At 41.7% G+C, this 21,441-nt stretch overlaps 1 protein-coding gene across 3 annotated transcripts; it reads left to right on the top strand.

Annotated features, from left to right (window-relative positions):
* The first annotated feature begins 5,346 nt into the window (after positions 1–5,346).
* LOC129815648 (bridging integrator 2-like) lies at positions 5,347–19,032 on the top strand. 3 transcript variants are annotated; one of them, XM_055869636.1, is made up of 13 exons: positions 5,347–5,684; positions 6,007–6,173; positions 7,181–7,261; positions 8,750–8,804; positions 9,834–9,928; positions 15,472–15,567; positions 15,746–15,853; positions 15,965–16,050; positions 16,166–16,241; positions 16,411–16,493; positions 16,764–17,481; positions 17,918–18,010; positions 18,506–19,032. In XM_055869636.1, exons 2-13 carry the CDS (start codon positions 6,081–6,083, stop codon positions 18,566–18,568), a joined length of 1,647 nt encoding a protein of 548 aa, XP_055725611.1. In that variant the 5' UTR covers positions 5,347–5,684; positions 6,007–6,080; the 3' UTR covers positions 18,569–19,032. The 3 variants fall into 3 exon arrangements, with proteins under 3 accessions (XP_055725611.1, XP_055725610.1, XP_055725612.1); XM_055869635.1 differs by having other exon boundaries at positions 5,349–5,684; positions 18,503–19,032; XM_055869637.1 differs by lacking the exons at positions 5,347–5,684; positions 6,007–6,173; positions 8,750–8,804 and having other exon boundaries at positions 7,179–7,261; positions 18,503–19,032.
* Positions 19,033–21,441: the final 2,409 nt, after the last annotated feature.

Genomic DNA, 21,441 nt, shown 5'->3' with positions numbered 1-21,441 from the left:
TTAGGCAGTTATTTATCTTATAACTTGTCCTTGTGGTAAAAATGATGTGGGTAAAACAAAGCGCAAATTAAAAGTACGTATCTCAGAGCATCGTAGCACCATTAGGTGCAAAAACTCGACTTACCCAGTTGCGGCCCACTTTTTGGAAGAAACAAACTCGATTTCGTCTGCACATTATATTGGCATCGAACATGTCACCCTCCCTAGGAGAGGGGGTGACCTCGACAATTTATTGTTATAACGAGAGGCTGTTTGGATCTTTAATTTAAAGACCCTTCCTCCCTTTGGTCTCAACGTTGACTTTGATCTGAAGCCATTCTTGCGATTATTGTGATTTTGCTATTGTAAATGTTTGTAGGCTTATGTAACCAAATTGTATCTATGATCATACGCTATGCATTCGTTTTTTGTATGCTATTTTAATATATGAGAATTAACCAATGATATCAGGCCACACCTGGCCATGATTACAGACACCTGTGTGTCTTTTGACACTATCTAAATGAGTCATCCCTCAGTGTTTGTCATTATACCCTGATGAAGACAGCTTGTCTGTCGAAAACGTTGGACTTAAATATTTATGCATCTGAGCTCCTAGAGTGTGCGGCTCTCCTTTTATTTTTTAAGTGTTCCACTCCGCTAGCCAGCACCTCGCCTAAATTATTATTATTTTTTTACCATTGAACTCGGCATTGAAAAGCAGCTGATGAATTTTATCCTTGACTGCTGCTTTTCTTTGCTGAGGCAGCTCCTTCAGGGTTGGCACCAGGCTCATGGCAAAGAGGGTCTCTTCATCCTCCTTCCTGTGAGCATCAGATTGGGCTGCATCCTTCTCGACAGCTTGGAGGAGCCTCTGCTGAAATTAGTTGATCTGGGGGGTGGTACCGCCGATAGCGCCCTAGGCACAATAAATGGATCCAAAAAATAAAGAATGTGGCAGAAGCGCCAAGGCTGCTGGCCTGAAGCTGCTGACCCAGACCTCTTCTTCTCTTTCTCTGCCCTTCTCTCTCTGATACCTGTCCCTGAGTCCTCTCCACTTCCTCCTACAGTCTTCTTCTACATAGACATGAACATGATAAGCCAAACCATTACCTAGCATAGCTATAGTTTTTAGATAGCTATCATGGTCATGTCACCTGCTGTACACACAGACACAGACACACGGTTATCTGACCAAATTCTCAGGGGTATAGTAGTATCTACCAATTCTATTACTATTTATCTGACATACACAGTCATACTCTTTCAAACATGATTATTTGGGCAAGTTATCAGGGGTAGTAGCTAGCATAATTGATATTACTATTTATTTCACACACACACACACACACACACACACACACACACACACACACACACACACACACACACACACACACACACACACACACACACACACACACACACACACACACACCTCATTGGCTAGGTTAGCAAGCTAGGTTAGCTAGCTAGCTAACTAGCCACCTAATTTTTGCAAATGTATAAAAAATATAAAACTGAAATATCACATTTACATAAGTATTCAGACCCTTTACTCAGTACTTTGTTGGAGCACCTTAGGCAGCGATTACAGCCTCAAATCTTCTTGGATATGACGCTACAAGCTTGGCACACCTGTATTTGAGGAGTTTCTCCAATTCTTCTCTGCAGATCCTCTCAAGCTCTGTCAGCTTGGATGGGGAGCATCGCTGAACAGCTATTGTCAGGTCTCTCCAGAGATGTTTAATCTGGTTCAAGTCAGGGCTCTGGCGGGCCACTCAAGGACATTCAGAGACTTGTCCCAAAACCACTCCTGTGTTGTCTTGCCTGTGTGCTTAGGGTCATTGTCTTGTTGGAAGGTGAACCTTCGCCCCAGTCTGAGGTCCTGAGTGCCCTGCAGCAGGTTTTCATCAAGGATCTCTCTGTACTCTGCTCCTTTCGTCTTTCCTTTGATCCTGGCTAGTCTCCCAGTCCCTGCTGCTGAAAAACATCCCCACAGCATGATGCTGCCACCACCATGCTTCACCGTAGGGATGGTGCCAGGTTTCTTCCAGATGTGACACTTGGCATTCAGGCCAAAGAGTTCCAAGAATCATGAAGAATCATGTTTCTCATGGTCTGAGTGCTTTACGTGCCTTTTGGCAAACTCCAAGCAGGCTGTCATGTGCCTTTTACTGAGGAGTGGCTTCCATCTGGCCACTCTACCATAAAGGCCTGATTGGTGGAGTGCTGAATAGGTGGTTGTCCTTCTGAAAAGTTCTCCCATCTCCATAGAGGAACTCTGGAGCTCTGTCAGAGTGGCCATCAGGTTCTTAGTCACTTCTCTGACCAAGGCCCTTCTCCCCGATTACACAGTTTGGGCAGGCAGCCATCTCTAGGAAGAGTCTTGGTGGTTCCAAACTTCTTCCATTTAAGAATGATGGAGGCCACTGTGTTCTTGGGGACCTTCAATGCTGCAGACATTTCTTGGTACTCTTCTCTAGATCTGTGCCTCGACACAATCCTGTTTCGGAGCTCTACCAACAATTCCTTCGACCTCATGACTTGGTTTTTGCTCCGACATGCACTGTCAACTGTGGGACCTTATATAGACAGGTGTGTGCCTTTCCAAATCATGTCCAATCAATTTAATTTACCACAGGGGGACTCCAATCAAGTTGTAAAAACATCTCAAGGATGATCAATGGAAACAGGATGCACCTGAGCTCAATTGTGAGTCTCATAGCAAAGGGTCTGAATACTTACCACTTTAGATCAAGCAGCCTTCATGTTCACAGCATTGTCTGTCACCAGTGCAAATACCTTTTGGGGTCCAAGGCCATTGATGACTGAATTCAGCTCATCTGCAATGTAGAGACTGGTGTGTCTGTTGTTCTTTGTGTCTGTGCTCTTGTAGAATACTGGTTGAGGGCTGGATATGATGTAGTTAATTATTCCTTGCCATGAACATTCGACCACCCATCAGAGATGATTGCAATACAGTCTGCTTTCTCTATGATTTGCTTGACCTTCACTTGAACTGTTGAACTCTGCATCCAGCAAATGAGTAGATAAAGCATGTCTGGTTGGAGGGGTGTATGCTGGGCGAAGAACATTCAGAAATCTCTTCCAATAAACATTGCCTGTGAGCATCAGAGGTGAATCAGTTGCATACACAACTCGAGCAAGACATTCATCAGCATTTCTCTGACTACGTTCCTCCATTGAGTCAAAAAGAAATACTGATTCCAGGAGGATCATGAGCTGTTGCTATCGATAAGGTGTCTGATTCATCATTTTCACCTCGAATAGAAGTAGAGGGACTTTTGTCAGAGGTTGCTTGTTGTGAGCGCTGAGGGAACTTTATGCACTTGGTCAGATGTTTCTGCATCTTTGTTGCATTCTTCACATATAATTTGGCACAGTTTTTGCTAATGCACACAGCTTTTCCTTCTACATTAGCTGCAATGAAATGTCTCCACATATCAGATAGTGCCCATGGCATTTTCCTGTAGATGAGAAAAAAATGAGTAAAAAAAAAAACGAATACAATTCCATGTACAGATAAATAGTTAAGCAGTTAGATTAAACAACTCCTTTGTAAGATAAATATTTAAAAAATTAAACATGTATGGAAACAGGTGAATTAACACTCCTCAGTCATCAGGCTCAAGCAAGCTAAAACCCAAATGGTAGCAAAAACTAACTAGCAGAAATTGTTAACAAGTTAGAAATTATATAAACACACTTTGCTGTAGGCTACTATTTACTAGTTAACAAAAAAGCATGTATGTCATATAAAATATATTCACCCCACACAGTATTGTAATCAAAATTTACCAGAAAGCATGTAGTCCTTGGCTCAGACAGTGTAGTAGTGTGGGCTCAATAGCATCTCATTAGTGTGCAAGATCTTGAGAATCAGCTGTACATGTGATGGAAGAGTGCACTGCACATGTGATGGAAGAATGCACTGTGCATGCAGAGGGTTGCAATTCCATTGAATTGGACATAGTTTAACCAAAATATGCCTAAAGACCTAGAATTGCCTTATTGTATCCCGCAAAAAAGGTTCACTGTTATAAGCTTTTTGATGAATTTAAGAAAAATTCCCAAAATTACAGGGCTTAACTTCCCATGGAAAATTTCCGGAAAAAAATCTGGAAATTTACCGGAAAGTTTCCGACCCTTTGCAACCCTAATCTGTGTAGATGAAGATTAGGGTTGATGGGGAGGAGACAGGTTAAAGAAGGATTTGGAAGCATTGAGACAATTGAGACATGGATTGTGTATGTGTGCCATTCACAGGGTGACCAGGCAAGACAAAATACTTACAGTAAGTGCGGGGTATGGTAGTAGGTGCCAGGCACACTGGTTTGTGTCAAGAACTGAAACGCTGCTGGGTTTTCTGTGTATTTCAATAATGGTCCACCACCCAAAGGACATCCACCCAACAAGCATTAGAGTCAACATGGGCCAACATCCCTGTGGAATGCATTCGACACCTTGTAGAGTCCATGCCCCGACTAATTGAGGCTGTTCTGAGGACAATTTAATATTAATTAAATATTAAATTAAAAGTAATATTAATTAATATTAATAATAATAATAATATGTTATTTAATATTAGGAAGGTGTTCCTAATGTTTTGTACTGTTTATAAAACACAGGAAACTCCAGAAGGGTGCAATTGCGGCCCGCAATTCGGGGGGTTCCTGCATCTGCAAGAACCCTTTCTTTATAATTCTATTGGTTCATTTTTAAGCTAGGTACACTAGCGGGAGGCGCTCCAGTACAGTAAGTGGCGGTAATGCACCATAACATTGGAAGAAGAGGCAGGGGTGACAACGGTAGCATAGATAGAACAAGGAGCAGTTAGCGTAATTTATAAATATATTTGACAGTAGCTAGCAGTGTCCTTCGTCCCCACCCATCAGGCACCGCTTTCCAGAAGTTCTGTTAACGATGGCAGGTGTTCGGCAGGCAGTCTAGGATACTGTGTGCTAGCTAACTAGGAGGACTACAGTACACAGCAGGCAGGTGAATTATTTATTTAACTATGGAAATCAGTTAAGAACAAATTCTTTTTTACAATGACGGCCTTGTGGGTTAACTGCCTTGTACAGAGGCAGAAGGACATATTTTTACCTTTTCAGCTCGGGGATTTGATTTAACAACTTTTCAGTTACTGGCCCAATGCTCTAACCACAATGCTGGCCGCAATCACACTCTATTGGGAAAATCACGTTTTTGACTGCCCTGACAAAACGGCTGCATTGGACCTTTAACTAATTTACAATGATGTCACCAGGGCTGCCTTCAGACGTTTTTACGTTCTGGAATATTCAATTGAATGGAAACAGTGCTTTCCTGAACGTCCAGTTTAACAACGTGGTTGGGTTGTGGGTTAGGGAATGATGTCAGGATGGCCTCTTCTCTTTTAAAACGTTACTCATTGCTTCAAACCACACCCATCAAACCGGAGGAAACATACCTCAAAGTTAGTTCAAGAACGTTTTTGGGGGGGAAACGTGTCGCTCAGTACCAACCATTCAAGCGAACTGAACCCACCTCTAGATATAGAATAGGAATAGAACAACAAATTAACGTTTCGTATTTTTCAGGTGAGTAGTATATTCATCCTGCGATCTGCCTGTGTTTGGTTGCGAAAAGCATTGCGTTTACTTGCGGAAGACGGGATAAGCATGGTGTGAATCACCGAGGTGAGTCAAGTGTAGCCTTTATCATGTTGAAGCAATTTCTTGAATATTGGGTAAATATCTCTAAAGACACCGCCCTCCTGCCGCAACGTAATATTCACTGACTATTTTACAAGTTTGAACAAGAGTATCGAGCATGTTTCATGTTGTCAGTCGACTTATTTTGAAACCAGCACGTTATTGCCCGTTTCATTGCAAGATAACATTTTTAACAAGCAGTTAGCTGGCACAAATATTACATGGGTATACTACAGCAAAGCGCGTGTGTGTGTTAGGGAGAGTCCTGTCTGAGATCGGTATTGACTCTTCCTCCCCGCCCCCTAAGTAACTCAACAAAGATATAAGCGTCAAAGCAGCGGCTTACAAGAGGAATCATACATAGACCGGAGTGAGACGACGATGGCAGAGAACAAGATGGGGCCAAACATTGGGGCTGGGGCTGGAGGTTTTGCCAAACTGGTACAAAAGTCATTGAATCGAGCTCAGGAGAAGGTAAGCAACTAGTGAACCGTGGCATCTCTGTTACCCTGAAATCAAGATTGCCACAATTCTTTAGGCTTTTCTACACGACTATCCTTGTTATTTGGGCTACTTGAACTAGTGATGCTCATAAGTTATTGTCCTGTTTATGCATATTGATATTAAATTAATATGGTAACAGTAGGCCCACGTTGTCTGTTACAGTAATACAATTTCTTCAGACACATTCTCTATCGATGCTGACTGTTGGTTTGAGGGGGTTTGAGTGTTTCATCTGTTTGAAGAATCATTATGCTGAATGTAGGCTTTGATGTTGATATCTCCCAGCTTAATTCCTTGAGACAAAAATAAACTCAGTTCAAACAATATTCCATTGACCTTTTTTTGGGCTAGCCTATATCAAGTTAGTTGTCTATTCCAATAGAAATCACCCGAATGAACTCTGTAGCCTTTATGGAGGAATTTCCATGGGCTTTGTCAGTATTAGTTTGTTAATACCTTTTTGTTGATGTTTTTTGCAAATGCCACTTCCTGCCTCTGCTGTACACTTCCTCTCCCTTTTTACTCTTACTCGGTGGCTTTGTGGTTCACTGCTTGGCCTGGGTTCTGCTCTGCTAGTTTCACTTTGCTTGCTGAAACGCTCAAAACAGGACAGAGAGTGTAGTTTGTGTCAGATATTGTAGTGTATGTAAAATGAAATCGGTTCAGTTGTGCCCAAGTTCCATCCTATCATTTGGGGTCAACCACAGAGGTCATTTTTGGGAAGGGGAATGCTAGAAATGATGTTGGCCTCTGTATAGAAAATAGTGTGGCCCTTATCCTATTACAGTTCGCTTTTGAACTAGTTGATTAGAATCATTATGGAATACAACGTAGGGCCTAGTATAATGTAAGTGTGATTGTTAGCACTTCACACTGGTCAACCTCAACAACAGTACCCGTTTAGAGACTCAAGTGTTTTTAATGTTGTCTGAAACCTGTGGATAGGTCAGCAGCTGTTTGTTTTCATCTTGTCATAGGTCATGCAGAAGCTGGGTAAGAACATGGAGACAAAAGATGAACAGTTTGAGCAGTACTCCCAGAACCTTCTCAAACAACAGGTACCAATGCAGACATCGCCAATCAAAATAAACGTTCAACCATGTTATTTTTGCAAAGCCTATTAGATTCTGAGTTCGGACATTGTTTGTGTGTGAAAACTATTTCTAAGATGCATACTTTCAGTTTTTCCGAACTTGCTCATCATAGGGTGGCTTGCATTACCGGTGCTGGTACAGGAGCAGATCTATTAAATCTGCGTTCCAGCGGTATAGGCAGTTTACATTTTGTAATAATTCAAAAGATTGCTCAGAAAACCAGGTATTTTAATCAGCGTATGTGGACTTTAATTTTGACCTTACCCAATTTAAGATAAGTGTAAGAGTAAAGGTTTTACATGGCTATTGCTATACTCAGCCTACTGCCATAATTGGTGTAATGCCAAATTATTTGTGTGCATGTTAACATACTGACTGATACATAAAGTTTGTATCGATGTTCAACATATATTAGGTAATGGGTGGTACTTACTGTTGGTTGCTCACGTCTCTTCATCCCCTAAGTCACATAAGGACCATATTCACACAACTGAAACTATTTTGCATTGCTAATGGATCTAAACTCCAGGCATTTGGAACGGTGGTCTTCCTTGCACTTTGTTTTACATTCTTAGTTTTTCCATGTAATTTTACTGGCTGATATGCTGTCAAACTGGTCAGTCACTCGTTTGGAAAAGCACTTTAAAAACAGATGTTTTGTCTGCTTAATAATTTTGTTTTTACTGTCCTTGTGTTGGTCAACAATACCAATGTTCTCTGATAGATTCAGTTTATATCTTGAAAGTGAGCCATATCGGACGTTAGGTTAACCGTTTAACTGCCCTCAGAGCTGTGTGCCATCTTAAATCTCTGTGTTTTGGGGCATTTCACCAAATCAGCATGTATCATTTGAGAAAAAGTCATTAGTCTGAACATTTTCTCAGAAATAATTTAAATAAATTCCATGACGACCTGTCCGTTAACCTCTGACTTCTCAGCTCTGCCCAATTTTGTGCATGCCGATAACATGACATGTCACAGGAAGGAGCTCCACCCTTAGACAGTTTTCACTCTTATATCGCACTTCTATTACGAAACCGAGTAGGACGCACCCGTGATATTTTCACCAGACTATCTTGTGTAAAACAATATCCTCCTTTACACTGAAATGTTTTTAAAGTCATTGGTTTCTCTTGCTCATTGAAGCACAAAAATAAAACCATTTGACTTGTTTGAAAAGGTCCTCCTTGTTTTTAAAGGGACATAGTGAAATTGAAATGACTTAAGTGTCACTTTTAATACTTGTACACTTTGTACTGTTATTGTTTGTGAAATATTTCCAAAACGTGACTGTACAACTTCAATTGGGAAGTTCCTGGTCTCTTACAATGTTTATGGGAGACTTATCTTCTGTAAAGGTGAAGTCAAACTGGAAAGGGTCTTTTGATGGATGTTCTCACTGTAAGGAAAAAATAACCCTTTCATAGAATCTTCTATCTTTACAACCAACAGAATGATGGCGGCAGGCTATTTAAAGAAGTCAAAGCATACTTCAGTGCAGTGAAAGGTAGGATCTGTCTACATCTCAATCCATAGCAGAGGTTGCTCTCGGGCATGATGGCACCTAGGGCATGATGGCACCTACGGCCCTAGATCTGATTAGTTTAATCAAATACATTAGTTGAAGAAAAACAGTTTATAGACACCGTACTTATTTGTAGTGTTGCCCTGTACATTTGGGCAGTTCAAGCTGCCATATTCATATTCTGGTCAAAACCAAATATCAACTTATTTTTTGTACTTCTATCTTTTATATATAGGTCTTTTCATGGCCACAAGATCTGAAATCATTACTTTGGTCTTTAAACTGTTTAATATAGTAGGAGGGCTATATCTTGTACAGTAGTGTTCAACTTAAAACACTGGCCAGTCTTTTTACATTTATTTTTAAATCTTTTTTTATTGTCATTATAATTTTTTGGTGTAAACTGACCTTACTTTGAAAACCTCTCTGGTAGCATAACTGTCAATTTATAAAAACAAAGAACTACCAGCCATTAAAAAGGGCAGCCCAAAAAGGGCAGAACGTGTTATTCATTTGAGCAGGAATAATGTTTGTTTTTTTGTGCTACCATTTGCATACCACTTCAAGTGAAGCCCATCATGTTTTGACCTTTAAGTGTAGGTGTAGCCGAATTTGCAGTGTGCCACTAAACCAAAACTACTTCATCTAAGTGTGTCATCATGCTGATTTTAGTCATACGAGCTGTGTAAAGGCTAAAAGGTTGGTGCTATTCATTAGTGCACACCAAAGCAAAACGTTTCGCAACAGAAAACAAGCGTTTCTTATTGGAAAAGTTCTGTTTCCATCAGTTTGGTGCCTAATGAATACAACCCTAGTTTCAAACATTCAACCCACATCCCCAGACTCTGACCCGTGGTCTAGCTAACAATGTATCTGCTAGGCAAGCTACCATCTACACAAATGTCTACTTTCTCACTTGGCTGTCCTAAACAATAGCTATTAGCTTTATAGTGTCATCTAAATGCACCAGTTTTGCTCTAGTTCACGCGTTCCTTCTGTCCTTCTCCACAGTGATGCATGAGACTTCCAAGCGACTGTCCCAGACGTTAAGAGATGTCTATGAACCTGACTGGCAGGGAGGAGAGGACCTGTCTGTCATCATGGAGGTGGGCCATAGATGGGTGTTTTCAGACAAGTGGATTTTTTTTGTTGTAGACTAGAGGAAGAACCTCTGATGAAGATCCATTGACCAAAATGTTGGTCTGAGAACCATTAACTAAGAGCACAGTATACAATAATAACAGTGTGTTGACCAGAGTTTCAATTTCAAAGACTACAGTTATGCAAAAGTGCTTTTCATGTTTCAGGTGAGGCAGTTCTTTCGGTGTGTATTTACGATAATTGTTAGTATACACTGACATGGTGACTGGATTCATCAGGAAGTCTATAGGGGATTTTCCCACTGTAAGATTAAAACCTATCCGATCCAGAAACCATAGATAGATGGCAGCATTTGCGCAAAAATGAAAGCGTGAACCACTGCATTTAACCACGCACGGTGACTGGGAATATGGTAGAGTACAAACAGTTTACTTATGCCCTCTGTAAGTCAGAGGCAAAACGTCAGTACAGAGACAAAGTGTACCGTAATTTCCGGACTATAAGCCGCTACTTTTTTCCCACGCTATGAACCTTGCGCTTTATACAATGACGCAGCTAATTTATGGATTTTTCCCGCTTTCACAAATTCATGCCGCCAAAAAACTGAGCACCGTCACATGTGACGTAAATCGAGCGCGCTCAAACTTTCCATCATTCTGATTACGGTAGTCATTTTGTCACCCTCATCATGGCAAAGACACGGAGAAATGCATATGATGCAGCTTTCAATTTGAAGGCGATCGATCTGGCTGTTGGAAAAGGAAATAGTGCTGCTGCACGGGAGCCTTAATGAGTCGATGATAAGACGTTGGAAACAGCAGCGTGAGAAACTGACTTAGTGCAAAAAGACAAAAGTTTTCAGAGGAAAGAAAAGCAGATGGCCCGAACTAGAAAATGAGGCTTGGATGAGTTTGCCTCCGGATGAAAGTGAGGAGAGCGCAATGAAAACGATCCAACATCGGATGAAGCAATTCTGAGGCTATTCAACTCAGACACCAAAGGAGATGACTTCAGTGGTTTCAGTGCACAGGAGGAAGATAGTGACCAAGGACTTTCTTGGTAGGCTATTGTTTACTGCTATTTAAAAAAAAAAAATGTTACAAGCCTGTTTCGTTAAAGCCTATTTATTTTTGTTACAAGCCGTGTTTCGTTAAAGCATATTTATTTTTGTTACAAGCCGTGTTTCGTTTAAAGGCTGTGTAAAGTTCATTTGTTTCAATGTACCGGTAGGCACCTGCGGCTTATAGACACGTGCGGCTTATTTATGTACAAAAAAAAATAAAAAATTAAATTCAGTGGGTGCGGCTTATATTCAGGTGCGCTTAATAGTCCAGCAATTACGGTATTCGCAATTCAACGGCTCACACCCCAGACTTACGTGGCAGGGACTCTAGACAATCATAGATTATAAAGGGAAACAAGCTATGTTGGGGACATCGTCTTGCTCCCCGAAACAAGCTAAACACCTTCACCCACTTCAAGGAAAACAGTACCTCCGATGCAGGCGACCGTGAGCTCTTGTGCTCTGTGGCTGACATGAGTAACACATTTTAAGTGTGTTAACCCTCGTAAGGCTGCCGGTCCAGACGGCATCCCTAGCCTCGTCCTCAGAGCATGCACAGACATATTCAATCTATCCCTATCCCAGTCTGTTGTCCACACTTGCTTCAAGATGTCCACCATTGTTCCTGTACCCAAGAAAGCGAAGGTAACTAAACTAAATGACTATTGCCCATAGCACTCACTTCTGTCATCATGAAGTGCTTTGAGAGACTAGTCAAGGATCATATCACCTCTACCTTACCTGACACCCTAGACCCACTGCAATTTGCATACCGCCCCAACAGATCCACGGATGACGCAATCGCCATCACATTTCCCTATCCCATCTGGCCAAGAGGAATACTTATGTCAGAATGCTGGTCATTGACGACAGCTCAGCCTTCAACACCATAGTATCCTCCAAGTCCATCATTAAGCTCCGGGCCCTGGGTCTGAACCCTGCCCTGTACAACTGGGTCCTGGACTTCCCGACGGGCCGCCCTCAGGTGGTGAGGGTAGGTAGCAACACATCTGCCATGCTGATCCTCAGTGCGGGCCCCACAAGGGTGCATGCTCAGCCCCCTCCTGTACTCCCTATTAACCCATGACTTTGTGGCCACGCACGCCTCCAACTCAATCATCAAGTTTGCAGACGACACAACAGATGTAGGCCTGATTACCAATGACAAGACAGCCTACAGGGAGGAGGTGAGGGCCCTGGCGGAGTGGTGCCAGGAAAATAACCCCCATGTCAACAAAACGAAGGAGCTGATCATGGGAGACAGCAGAGGGAGCATGCACCCATCCACATCGACGGGGCCTCAGTGGAGAAGGTGAAACGCTTCAAGTTCCTCGTCACACACATCACTGACAATCTGAAATGGTTCACCCACACAGTGTGGTGGAGAAGGCACAACAGGGCCTCTTCTAGCTCAGGAGACTGAAGAAATGAGTCTTGGCCCCAAAGAACCACTCAAATTTTTATAGATGCACCATTGAGAGCATCCTGTTGGGCTGTATCACCGCCTGGTACGGCAACTGCACCGAATGCAACCGCAGGGCTCTCCAGACGGTTGTGCGGTCTGCCCAACACATCACCGGGGGCACACTGCCTGCCCTACAGCACCTGGTGTCATAGGAAGGCCAAGAAAATCAAGGACCTCAGCCACCCGAGCCACGGCTTGTTACCCCGCTACCATCCAGAAGGCGAGGTCACTACAGGTGCATCAAAGCTGGGACAGAGACCGAAGCTGTTTTTCAGTCTCAAGGCCATCCGACTGTTAAATAGTCACCACTAGCCGGTCACCTGCCCTGAACTTTAGTCACTGTTATTAACCGGCTACCACCCGGTATTCAACCATGCACCATAGAGACTGCTACCCTGTGTCCATAGTCATTGAACATTGGCCACTTTGATAATGTTAACATACTGTTTTACCCACTTCATATGTTTGTACTGTATTCTAGTCAAGGCCATCCTGTTCAACTATTGCTGTACATATTCTTCAGATATACTAAATATTCTATCCACATACTGTCCATCATGTCTAAACATCCCATCTCACTCACAGACGCATAAACAAACAAACAAACTGGTTGGTTCGAGCCCTGAATGCTGATTAGACTGTAAACTCTCCTTCCAGACTCACATTAAGCATCTCCAATCCAAAATTAAATCTAGAATCGGCTTCCTATTTCACAACAAAGCATCCTTCACTCATGCTGCCAAACATACCCTCGTAAAACTGACCATCCTACTGATCCTTGACTTCGGCAATATCATTTACAAAATAGCCTCCAACACTCTACTCAGCAAATAGGATGTAGTCCATCAGTGCCATCCGTTTTGTCACCAAAGCCCCATATACTACCCACCACTGCGACCTGTATGCTCTCCTTGGCTGGCCCTCGCTTCATATTCGTCACCAAACCCACTGGCGCCAGGTCATCAATAAGTCTTTGCTAGGTAAAGCCTTCCTTATCTCAGCTCACTGGTCACCAGAGCAGCACCCACCCGTAGCACGTGCTCCAGCAGGTACAGTTGAAGTCGGAAGTTTACATAAACTTAGGTTGGAGTCATTAAAACTCGTTTTTCAACCACTCCACAAATTTATCGTTGACGAACTACAGTTTTGGCAAGTAGGTTAGGACATCTACTTTGTGCTTGGCACAAATAATTTTTCCAACTATTGTTTAGACAGATTTATTTCACTTATAATTCACTGTATCACAATTCCAGTGGGTCAGGAGATTACATACACAAAGTTGACTGTGCCTTTAAACAGCTTTGAAAATCCCAGAAAATTATGTAATGCTTTAGAAGCTTCTGATTGACTCAAATGATGTCAATTAGCCTATTGGAGGTGTATCTGTGGATGTAGTTAAAGGCCTACCTTCAACCTCTCAATCATGGGAAAATGAAAAGAAATCAGCCAAGACCTGAGGCAAAAAATTGCTGGAGGAAACGGGTACAAAAGTATCTATGTTGATATAACCTGAAAGGCTGCTCAGCAAGGAATAACCACTGCTCCAAAACCGCCATAAAAAATGCCAGACTACAGTTTGCAACTGCACATGGGAACAAAGTTTGTACTTTTTGGAGAAATGTCCTCTGGTCTGATGAAACAAAAATAGAACTGTTTGGCCATAATGACCATCGTTATGTTTGGAGGAAAAAGGGGGGGGGCTGGCAAGCCAAAGAACACCATCCCAACCGTGAAGCACGGGGGTGGCAGCATCATGTTGTGAGAGTGCTTTGCTGCAGGAAGGGACTGGTGCACTTCACAAAATAGGTGGCATCATGAGGATGCAAAATTATGTGGATATATTGAAGCAACATCTCAAGACATCAGTCAGGAAGTTAAAGCTTGGTCACAAATGGGTCTTCCAAATGGTCAATGACCCCAAGCATACTTCCAAAGTTGTGGAAAAATAGCGTAAGGACAACAAAATCAAGGTATTTGAGTGGCCATCCACAAAGCCCTGACCTCAATCCTATAGAGCATTTTGTGGGCAGAACAGAAAAAGCGTGTGCGAGCAAGGAGGCCTACAAACCTGTTACACAAGCTCTGTCAGGAGGAATGGGCCAAAATTCACCCAACTTATTGTGGGAAGCTTGAGGAAGGCTACCTGAGACGTTTGACCCAGGTTAAACAATTTAAAGACAATGCTACCAAATACACTCAATTAGTATGTAAAATTTCTGACCCACTGGGAATGTGATGAAAGAAATAAAAGCTGAAATAAAGCATTCTCTCTACTAATATTCTGACATTTCACATTCTTAAAATAAAGTGGTGATCCTAACTGACCTAAGACAGGGACTTTTTACCGGGATTAAATGTCAGGAATTGTGAAACTGAGTTTAAATGTATTTGGCTAAGGTGTATGTAAACTTCCGACTTCAACTGTAGACTTTTCTATTGTGTTATTGACTGTACGTTTGTTGATCCTATGTGACTCTGTTATTTTTGTCGCACTGCTTTGCTTTATCTTGGCCAGGTCGCAGTTGTAAATGAGAACTTGTTCTCAACTGGCCTACCTGGTAAAATTAAAAAATTGTCTGACAGTCCTGGTATATCAGACCGTATACCATGGGTATAACAAAACGTTTATTTTTACTGCTCTAATTACATAGGTAACCAGTATAATAGCAATAAGGCACCTCTGGGGTTTGTGGTATATGCCCAATATACCACGGCTAAGGGCTATATCCAGGCACTTCGCGTTGCTTCGTGGCTATATACCACACCCCCCCGGGCCTTATTGCTTAAATATTTCACACACTCTGGACTCCGACATTGCTCGTCCTAATATTTTTAAATTCAATTTTTACTTTTTTAATTTGTGTGTATTGTTAGATATTACTGCACTGTTGGAGCTACACCGGCAATAACATCTGCTAAATATGTGTATGTGACTTTTTTTTTGGCATATGTATTTCTGTTGTATAGTAGAAAGCAGCCTAAAGGTTTATTTCAAACATTTTTTTTTTTTTTTACAACAGAGTGAGGACTTGCTGTGGAATGATTATGAAGAGAAACTAACAGACCAGATAGTTCGCACCATGGAGAATTATACTGGACAGTTTCATGAAGTCAAGGTAGCGTCTGATAAATTCTTATCAATTGTTTGTGGTCCGATAGAACTAGTTCACGTCAGCTCTTCTCTCCCCATGTGTTTACATTGTTTGTAGGACCTATCAGCAATCATGAGAGACTAGTGCCATGTGGCTCATGGGAATTGTGCTCAGAAATATCGCTTCTCCCCCTGCCTCTTAGGAACGAGTAGCCAAACGCGGTCGGAAGCTAGTAGACTACGATTCTTCACGCCACCACTTGGAGGCGTTGCAGAATGCCAAGAAGAAAGACGATGCAAAAATCACCAAGGTGTGTTGAAAATGAAATGTAAATTAAAGCTGTATAGATTATTTTTGTTCTTTGTCTATGTATTAGGATAAAAACACTGAAATAATTTGGATTCTATTTCTCTCTGATCAGGCAGAGGAGGAGTTCAACAAAACCCAGAGTGTGTTTGAGGAAATCAACAAAGAGATGAGGGAGGAGCTTCCTGTTCTCTATCAAAGGTGATGTCAATGGACCACAGCACATCGGGGTCGTGTTCATTAGACACCAAATGGGGAAACAGGGAGGGACTACTGTTGCTCTAGTATAACAGAACATTTTCCCTCTTGTCTAAAGCCGGATTGGATGCTACGTGACCGTCTTTCAAAACATTTCCAACCTGAGGGACGTCTTCTATAAGGAAATGAGTGTGGTAAGCCTGTTTTTCCTACATTCTGATATGGATGTTATTCTCCCACAAAGAATAAAACTATCACAATATATTTAACACATGATGTAGTATAGTATCTCGCTGTTCAGATGAAGAAATGTACTGCAAGTCAACTGGTATTGACTAATAGAATAACCACACTTGATTGCAGCTGAACCATGAGCTTTACAGCGTGATGAAGAAGCTGGAGACTCAGCATTCAGGAAAAGCTTTTATCATCAAGGGCCTTAACAGGTCAGTGTTTCAGATGACCATAAGAATTCACCACATTTGTTTAACCTCTTAGTTTTTATTATGTGATAGTTGGTGGTAATATAGTCATGTGAAAAGTTTGAGAATGTATTTTATTCATGTTTAACTTTTTTTTTTTTTTTTTTCCATGGAGAAAAAATAAATATACTTTAATTTGAATAGTTTTCTTCTCATCAAGTCTAAAATCTGGGATCTAAGAATGTACAACCTGCTAACCAGCCAGATCATCTCACCCTCTATATCCTCTCTTAGCACCAAGTCCAAGAAGAGAAAATCTCTGGTCATCTCAGCGCCCATCCCCTGTAACACAGCCTTCCCCTCGGAACACACAGCTCTCCACGCATCCACAGCCCCGGAGAACGGCAAAGAGACCTGTACCCAGAGCATCCCTGAGGAGCCCGCTGCCATCTCAGGAGAGGCTGATGAGGGCACTGGCATAGCGGACCCCAGCGTCTTCACCTCCGAAACGTCCGACTTCTCAGATGAGCTGAGCTCCAACGGCACCACTACACCCAACAGACGGTCGGCGTACGACAGCGACAACGGGGTCGGGAGTGACGTCGCTTCAGAGGGTCTGAGTGACCTCCAAGAGGGCGGTGCTTCGGAAGAGCAGGGCCTTAGCCAATTGCAGGACTACTCTGCCATAGAAGAGCAGGTTCAAAGGTCAGAGGTGACCTCTGGAGGTGAGGTCATTACCAGTCAGAAGGCTGTGGCTGAGTCCACAGAGAGCAAAGTCCTACATGACACTGACCAGGCTAATCTTCCAGAGCATGGCAAAGCCAAGGCTCCACCGCGTCCTGCGCCACAACTTTCCTTACCCCACTCTGAGAGGCACTCCTTCCCCCCTGCAGAGGCCAGCCAAGTGGAGGTGGTGGAAGAGAAGGGAGCTTCCCAGGCGCTGCAGGCAGGTGACACAGAGAGCACTGGAATTGACTCGGACTCCCAGAATTCACCTGGTTTCATTTACAAGGTGATTCCCTTTGCTAGTAATGGTATTCTCTTTATAATATATTATAGTGTGGTGTGTAATACAGTCCATTTTCCTAACATTCTTTGAAATGTAGATGTTAGTCAATCAATTATGAATTCTATGTTATTGGATAAAGTGAGAAGACCTCAGTGTTTCACATGCCTGAAGTGGTGTAAATATAAATGTGTTAATTGATGAATTAATGGCCAGCTCAGTGCATTAGGTATCTATTGGCAGCACATACTGTATGGGCCCAGTCCTAACTTGAGATTCCATTGACATCAGTACATGATTTACAATTCAAACAATTTAAGCTTGAGTCTTACATGAGGGAAATAAAGTCCTTAGCACTTTAATTCAAAATGTTATATTTTGATGAAATATTTGTGCTGAGTATTTGTCTAACAGAGTTGTTTATGTAATGGTGTGATATCAGGGAGTGGCGCTCCAGGGTCACATTTCAGAAGATGGCACGCTGCAGTATGACGTGGAAGACGTGATTCTTATCCTCGCCGACACAGAGGAGAAGGTGTGTGTGCATGTATATACAATATTTGTATTCATGTTAGCCTGTCTCCTTGGTGTAGTTTAACTTCCAAATAGGACCACTAAGTAAGTAATACTAAAGGTCTTAAACTGAGCACTGAATTTGAACGGTGCATCAGACTTTAACACCGAATTTGAAACAGTTTCCCCACATGCATGTCACTTAAGAATTATTGGGATTTTCAGCACATTATGTAGCAAGTTGAGCCAATATATGGTATTGCTTTGATTTTGTTGACACTTTCATGGTTCCCTTTTTATCAAGATTGCAGAACTGATCCTTTATTCACAAAGCGTCCCAGAGTAGGAGTGCTGATCTAGGATCAGTTTAGTATTTTAGGACATAATGAATGAGAACGGGGACCTGATCCTAGATCAGCACTCCTACTTTGAGACGTGTAATGTAAATTGTCCCTGATCTCTCTTAAAAGGTGAGTAACATGGTGTGTTTTTGGTAACCTTTACTCCACTACAGCAGGAAGGCATGGCCAAGGTGGTGAGGGAGAAGACATGTATTGAGCAGGGAGATCTGTCAGAATGAGACAATTTGTACCTGTCATTTCCTGTCTTCCCCTCGAGCTGTGGTGATCCATTCAGTGTTCATGTGCTAGTCAGAACATTTCCGACTTGCTAACTGGTTGTCGTTATACACGTGCCGCGTTCAACCAGTTAGCAAGTTGGACATTTTCAGAGTTCTCATTAGCACAGCGGCACACACAATGGCCGGAGATGGTATTGGTGTGGAGGACTACGAAGAAAGAGGAAAAACAGGAACACAAGCCCTATTAATCACACGCTTCCATGTCTCAACTTGTTGGAAGATACCGATGAGTGTCATACTTACCGAGAGAATGTTCTTTTTTTCACATGTTTTTGATATACAGTATTTTGGCCTTGTTTGTGTTATCATTGTGTAAGTCTCGAAACTGTGAAACTTATAGAAACCTTTTTTTTATATCGATGCCATTGAAAGAGTTGTAGTTTAATAAAGTTATATGTGAGAGACGAGTGGTGTTGTTGAAGTAGCAAAAAGAAAATAATTCTTACTGTTGCATGGGTCTGCTTTAGCTTGGCTACTTAAGCAATAAGGCCCGAGGAGGTGTGGTATATGGACAATATATCACGGATAAGGGCTGTCCTGATGCAACGAGGAGTGCCTGGCCACAGCCCTGAGGTGTGGTATATTGGCCAAATATATGACAAACCCCCTGAGGTGCCTTATTGCTATTATAAACTGGTTACCAACGTAATTAGAGCAGTAAAAACATTTTTTGTCATACCCGTTGTATATGGTCTGCTATACCACTGCTGTAAGCCAATGAACATTCAGGGCTTGAACCACCCAGTTTCTAATAATCCATATGCCCATGAGTAGTCAAGCCCCCGTGTATCACATGTTACAACACAAGGTGGCAGTAGTGGTCTAACAAACTACAGAGATGACTCATTTTCACTTGAGGTGGTGCTTTCCCATAATTTTTTTGTTGTTGCAGTGATTGTGACTGTTAGTGTCAACTTCATGGCCGACCTTGAAACTTGGTGGGATAACTTAATTTTGTACTAGATGCAACCTATGTCGAGAGAGAAAAGGACGATACACTGTCAATTCAGTTAGGATAATTCCAAAGAATCTGACAAAATAGTTACTCTAAATGGGTTATTTATTCATGAATATATAGTTACCACTTATTTGACGATTTTTCTAAACCGTTGCATTCAATATTTTCAACTGAACAACATTTTTCTAAGTGTAATACATTGCGGAATATCAAAAGTATTGAGACAACTGTAAAATCCAGACAAAAAAAAGTTAAAGGTTATTGTACTATTTACTTAATATACAGTATCAGTCAAAAGTTTGGACATACCTACTCATACCAGAGTCAATTTATTTTTACTATTTTCTACATTGTAGAATTATAGTAAAGACAACTATGAAATAACACACATGGAATCATGTAGTAACCAAAAAAGTGTTAAACAAATCAAAAGGTTTTATATTTGAGATTCTTGAAAGTAGCCAACCTTTGACAGCTTTGCACACCCTTGGCATTCTCCACCAGCTTCATGAGGTAGTCACCTGGAATGCATTTCAATTAACAGATGTGCCTTGTTTAAAAGTGAATTTGTGGAATTTCTTTCCTTAATGCGTTTGAGCTAATCAGTTGTGTTGTGACAAGGTAGGGTGGTAGACAGAAGATAGCCCTATTTGGTGAAAGACCAAGTCCATATTATGGCAAGAACAGCTCAAATAAGTGAAGCGTCCAGCGTTACTTTAAGACATTTAAGACATCAATCTGAAAAATTGTAAGAACTTTGAAAGTTTCTTCAAGTGCAGTCGCAAAACCATCAAGCGCTATGATGAAACTGGCTCTCATGAGGACCGCCACAGGAAAGGAAGACCCAGAGTTACCTCTGCTGCAGAGGTTAACTGCACCTCAGATTGCGGCCCAAATAAATGCTTCATCAATTGTTCAGAGGCGACTGCTTGAATCAGGTCTTTATGGGCGAATTGCTGCAAAGAAACCACTACTAAAGGACACCAATAAGAGACTTGCTTGGGCCAAAAAACACGAGCAATGGACATTAGACTGGAAATTTGTCCTATGGCCCGAGTCCAAATTTGAGATTTTGGGTTCCAACCGCCGTGTCTTTGTGAGACGCATTGTAGGTGAACGGATGATCTCTGCATGTGTGGTTCCCACTGTGAAGCATGGAACTGAATGACTATCACCCCGTTGCACTCACTTTTGTCATCATGAAGTGCTTTGAGAGACTAGTAAAGGATCATATCACCGCCACCCTACCTGATACCCTAGACCCACTCCAAACCCACTCCAATGGACTTAATAAAGGTATCACTAGTCACTTTAAATATCGCCACTTTAATAATGTTTACATATCCTACATTACTCATCTTTTATGTATATGCTGTATTCTATTCCATCTACTGCATCTTGCCTATGCCGCACGGTCATCGCTCATCCATATACTTATATGTACATATTCTTATTCATCCCTTTACGTTTCTGTGTATAAGGTAGTTGTTGTGAATTTGTTAATTGCATTTTAGATATTACTGCGTTGTCGGAACTAGAAGCACAAGCATTTCGCTACACTCCCATTAACATCTGCTAACCTTGTGTATGTGACCAATAAATGTTGATTTGAGTTGGAGGTGTGGAGGTGCTTTGCTGGTGACACTGTCTGATTTGAAAAATTTCATAAACTGTACTGGTTAATCTAATTTCAACCAGCTTTGTAAAAATTGAAATTAGGGTAACACTTCAACTTAAATACATTGACTTAAACTGGCTAAAAGGCTGTTGTTACGTCAATCTTATTTCAGCATAATCAGAACTATGAAATTGCATTGAAAATTCCTCTAAGAAATGTAAAAAATATTTTCCATCC

This window comes from Salvelinus fontinalis, chromosome 18 (genome assembly GCF_029448725.1).
Source record: "Salvelinus fontinalis isolate EN_2023a chromosome 18, ASM2944872v1, whole genome shotgun sequence".
Lineage (NCBI taxonomy): Eukaryota > Metazoa > Chordata > Actinopteri > Salmoniformes > Salmonidae > Salvelinus > Salvelinus fontinalis.
The sequence above is the reverse complement of the archived record's forward strand: the minus strand, read 5'-3'. Positions and strand labels throughout refer to the sequence as shown.

What these genes read in the sequence shown, in the direction of transcription:
- LOC129815648 (XM_055869635.1), top strand. Translation starts at nt 6,081, where the DNA reads ATGGCAGAGAACAAGATGGGGCCAAACATTGGGGCTGGGGCTGGAGGT. An exon ending in TCTATAAGGAAATGAGTGTG is followed by an intron (nt 16,242 to 16,410) that starts GTAAGCCTGTTT and finishes ACTTGATTGCAG; the next exon opens with CTGAACCATGAGCTTTACAG. An exon ending in ATCATCAAGGGCCTTAACAG is followed by an intron (nt 16,494 to 16,763) that starts GTCAGTGTTTCA and finishes ATCCTCTCTTAG; the next exon opens with CACCAAGTCCAAGAAGAGAA.